This window comes from Terrapene carolina, unplaced genomic scaffold (assembly GCF_002925995.2).
Source record: "Terrapene carolina triunguis isolate 2854851 unplaced genomic scaffold, T_m_triunguis-2.0 Scaffold28089, whole genome shotgun sequence".
Taxonomy (NCBI): Eukaryota; Metazoa; Chordata; order Testudines; family Emydidae; genus Terrapene; species Terrapene triunguis.
Window position 1 is genome coordinate 932 of NW_020692440.1, and position 4,669 is coordinate 5,600.

The following is a 4,669-nucleotide window of genomic DNA, read 5'->3' on the forward strand; positions in this document are numbered from 1 at the left end:
TGGGAGCCAGGACTCCTGGGTTCTCTCCCCGGCTCTGGGAGGGGAGTGGGGTCTGGTGGGTCAGAGCAGGGGGGGCTGGGAGCCAGGACACCTGGGTTCTCTCCCCGGCTCTGGGGGGGGGGGGGGGGGCAAAGGTGTGGTTGGGGGGGGGGCTGTTTGTGTATTACAGCAGCAATAGGCATTATAATGCCAAGCACCCCCTCCCCGCCCCTGTAGCTGGGGCCTTCTGTGGCCCCTTCCCTGTCGGGGTGCTGGCCCCAGGTGAAGAGCTCGGGGGGGGACCCCCATCTGACCTGTCCCTTCCCCCCAGGTGAACGTGGGGGCCGGCAGCCACCCCCACAAGGTGAAGGTGTACGGCCCCGGCGTGGCCAAGACGGGGCTCAAGGCCCACGAACCCACCTACTTCACTGTGGACTGTGCCGAGGCCGGGCAGGGTGAGTGCCGGGGAGGGCCTCTGGACCGGGGGGGGGGGGGGGGGGGGGGGCTGGGGGGTGGGGGTGGGGGCAGGCTGCGGGGTGGGAGCCGAGGGGCTCTAACATGTCTCCCCGCGCCCCCCACACAGGGGGAGTTGTGGCGGGTGGGTTGGCGACTTGAGGGTGACCCGGGCATGGCAGAGGTCGGTAGGGGGCAGGGCAGGGGGGCTATGCGGGGAGCTGACGGCTCTGCTGGGTTCCCCCCCCCGTCCAGGTGACGTGAGCATTGGGATCAAGTGCGCCCCGGGCGTGGTGGGGCCGGCTGAGGCCGACATTGACTTCGACATCATCCGCAATGACAATGACACGTTCACCGTGCGCTACACGCCGCGCGGGCCCGGCACCTACACCATCATGGTGCTCTTCGCCGACCAGGTCCGCCAGGGGGAAAGCAGGGGGGGACCACAATCCTGGTGCTTTCCACTCACCGCATCCTGCCCATATTTCGGGGGCACGGCCCCGGGCGGAGCAGGGGGTGGGAAGGGCGCGATGCGACGGGGGAGGTGCTTTTCATCGATCTCTCCTATGGGGCAGGCTCTGTGTCACGGGGTCCCCAGGCGATGCTCTGGACGTCCCCATTCGAAGCCAGCCAGGACTTTGGGGAGCCTCCTCTCTGGGAGCAGACTGTCTCCGGGGCCAGAAGCTTCCCCAGCTTCCACCTTCCTGGGTCTGACCCCGGACGATTCGGCCTCCCCTGCCCCCCGTGCGCTTCCCCCAGCAATTCCCCCGGCGGGGTCCTGGGGCAGCCAGGGGGCCCCCCCCCCCCCCCCCGACGTGACTCTCAGCCAGCATGTAGAACAGAAGGTATATTCGTTGACAGGAACACGGCATAGAACAGAGCTTGGTATCCCAGAAATCAGTGACTTTCAGCCAAGCCCATCTTGGGAAGTCCCGGGCCAGACACCTGGACTCCCCCTCTTCCAGCCCCCCAAGCAGACTGCAAAGCTTCCAGCAACCAACCTCCTCCTCCTCTTTGTCCTGCAAAAGGTGTCACTTGGTCACACCCCCGTCCTGGGTCTCCAGTTGCATACCTGCAGACAGCTGGGCAGCCTCACCTGTACCCAATTCCCACCACCGAAGCAGTGGTGCATACATGAGGAAACCGAGGCACACGCCTTATTAGTGTAGGACAGTAAGACTCGCATGCAACATAACAAGATGAATAAAACCCCACTTTGTCACACTCTGCCCTGGGAGCGCCGGGGGCTCCCCACTTACTGGGGTTGGGGGGCCTTGGGGGCAGTGCCGGAGCTCATTGCAGAGGGGAGCTGCCCTGCTCATGGTGGCAGAGTGGTGGTGGGGGGGGGGGGGGCGCATGGCTTCTGACTCCCTGCTACCTCCTTAGGCCACCCCCACCAGCCCCATCCGCATCAAGGTCGACCCATCCCACGATGCCAGCAAGGTCAAGGCCGAAGGGCCTGGGCTGAACCGGACCGGTGAGTTTGGGGGGCAGGGGGTTGGTCTGGGCAAGGGAGGAAATTCTGACTTGGCGTGGGGGATGAGGCAGCGGGGGGGATGGAGGGGGAACGGGGACGCAGGCAGCGGGGGGGGGGGGGAGGGGGGGGGGGGGGGGGGGCAGCGGGGGGGGGGGGGGGGGAAGGGGGGGCGAATACATCCACTGACCCCCATGGGTCCCCCCCCGGCAGGCGTGGAACTGGGCAAGCCCACCCACTTCACGGTGAACGCCAAGGCAGGGGGCCGGGCGCCCCTGGACGTGCAGTTCACCGGCCCGGCCAAGGGCGAGGCCGTGCGGGACTCGGAGGTGATCGACAACCACGACGGGACCCACACAGTGAAATACACCCCTGTGCAGCAGGTACGAGGGGGGGCCCTGGCCCCATCCCCCCGAGCCGGCAGGGCCTGGCTCTTTGGGGGGCACCTCTCCCCGGGTCCCTCCAGGCCTGGGTCTGGGCTCCGTCTCCCCTTGCAGAGTGTCCCGGGCTCCCAGCCCGTCTTGGGGGTGCACTCTCCTAAGGGGGTTAAACTCTGCGCCTCTCTGAGCCTCCAGCAGCCTAGCTCTGCCGTTGGCCCCCTCAGGGAGTCTCCTCGCTCTGGTCTCTGCTCCCTCTGGGGGTGAGGGCCCCGATCTCTAGCCTGCAGGGACTTTCAGCCAACGTAACACAGAAGGGTTGCCCCGGCCATCAGTGGCCAGGCGACAGAGTGACCAGCCATTGTCTGTCCCTGTCGCAGTCACACCTGCCCTCTAGGGGTTGCTGCGACGGTCACACCCCTTCGTCCCACCACCGAGAGACTTGAGTAACACCCGGGGAAACTGAGGCACGCACACGGTGTTCAGAGAAAATGATACGAACCTTCCCGCTTCGTCACACAGGGTAACCTGGGCGTGGCCGTGACTTACGGCGGAGACCACATCCCCAAAAGCCCCTTCAGCGTGGGCGTGGCCCCCAGCCTGGACCTCAGCAAGATCAAGATCACCGGCCTGGCTGACAGTGCGTACCCTGGCGGGGAGGGCTGGGCCTCCTGACCCAGCGAAGGGGACAAACACGGCACTTGGGGCCCGGGGGGGGGGGGGGCTGGGGGGCGAGCCTGCCCCATGCCAGGCTGCAGCTAAGGGGGCGAGCGTGGTGCTGGTAGGGGGGCTGGGAGAACCTGGCTCCTATATGGAGCAGTGACATCTGACAGCGGGCGGGGTGGGGGCCCATGGTGGGGCGGGAGGGGGCCGGCGGACATGCCTGGTTCCGGGCTCACGGCTCTCCCTCTCTGTGCAGAAGTTGAGGCGGGCAAGGACCAGGAGTTCACGGTCAAGTCCAAGGGGGCCGGCGGACAGGGCAAGGTGGCCGCAAAGATCACGGGGCCGGCGGGCAAGTCGGTGCCCTGCAAGGTGGAGCCGGGCCTGAGCCCCGACAACAACGTGGTGAAATTCATCCCCCGCGAGGAGGGGCCCTATGAGGTTCAGGTGACCTACGACGGAGCCCCCGTGCCCGGCAGCCCCTTCCCCATGGAGGCCGTGCCCCCCACCAACCCCTCCAAGGTGGGTGTCCCCTGCTACCCCCCCATGGGCAGCGCTGCCGGGGGAACCTGGGGGTGGGACACCCCACGTCCATTTGCTGGGGGGCTAGAGTCCTTCCCCTGCCCAAAGGTGAAGGCTGGGGGGAGGTGGGTGGGGGTCCGTGCTGGGGCAGACGGGTACCTGGCGAGATGGGCGTGGGCTGAGGCCTTAGCAAGGCAGGCGGGGCGTGAACGGGTACCCGGCGAGGGGCGGGGCCTTGGCAAGGCGGGCAGGGGGCGGTGCTGGGGCAGGCGGGTACCTGGCGAGGCAGGCGGGTGGTGCTGGGGCGGGCAGGTACCCGGTGAGGGGCAGGGCCTTGGCGAGGCGGGCGGGTACCCGGCGAGGGGCGGGGCCTTGGCAAGGCAGGCAGGGGGCGGTGCTCGGGCAGGCGGGTACCTGGTGAGGCGGGCGGGTACCCGGTGAGGGGCAGGGCCTTGGCAAGGCGGGCGGTGCTGCGGCAGGCGGGTACCCGGCGAGCTCAGGGCCCCTCACCCCGCTCTCTCCCCGCAGGTGAAGGCCTACGGGCCGGGGCTGCAGGGCGGCCAGGCCGGCTTGCCCGCCCCCTTCACCATTGACACGAAGGGGGCCGGCACGGGAGGCCTGGGGCTGACGGTGGAGGGTCCCTGCGAGGCCAAGATCGAGTGCCTGGACAACGGGGACAGCACCTGCTCTGTCTCCTACCTGCCGACGGAGCCGGGCGACTACAACATCAACATCCTGTTCGCGGGCGCCCACGTGCCCGGCTCGCCCTTCCGGGCGGCCGTCCAGCCCCGCTTCGACCCCTCCAAGGTGACCTGCTCGGGGCCGGGGCTGGAGCGGGCCACGGCCGGCCAGACGGGCCAGTTCCACGTGGACTGTTCACGGGCCGGCAGCGCCGAGCTCACCATTGAGATCATCTCGGAGGGCGGGGCGCAGGCCGAGGTGCGGGTGCAGGACAACGGTGATGGGACCTACACCATCGCCTACACCCCGCTCTGCTCCGGCACCTACACCATCACCATCAAGTACGGCGGGCAGCCCGTGCCCCACTTCCCCAGCACGCTACAGGTGGAGCCGGCCCTCGACACCTCCGGGGTCAAGGTCTACGGGCCCGGCGTGGATGGTGATGGTCAGTGGGGAGCAGGGGATGGGGGGCACTGGGGGATGGGTCCGGCGTGGACAGTGAAGGTCAGCGGGGCGCAGGGGG

General features: G+C 68.5%; 1 protein-coding gene across 1 annotated transcript; it reads left to right on the forward strand.

Moving 5' to 3' along the window:
* Nucleotides 1–310: 310 nt before the first annotated feature.
* On the forward strand, nt 311–4,591 carry LOC113408997 (filamin-A-like; the record flags this gene model as incomplete). Its single annotated transcript, XM_026662508.2, has 7 exons — nt 311–434; nt 688–848; nt 1,819–1,909; nt 2,120–2,289; nt 2,806–2,923; nt 3,203–3,465; nt 3,994–4,591. Coding segments are annotated over 7 exons (1,525 nt in total), but the record flags the coding sequence as incomplete, so codon positions are not given.
* Between the last annotated feature and the right edge of the window lie 78 nt (nt 4,592–4,669).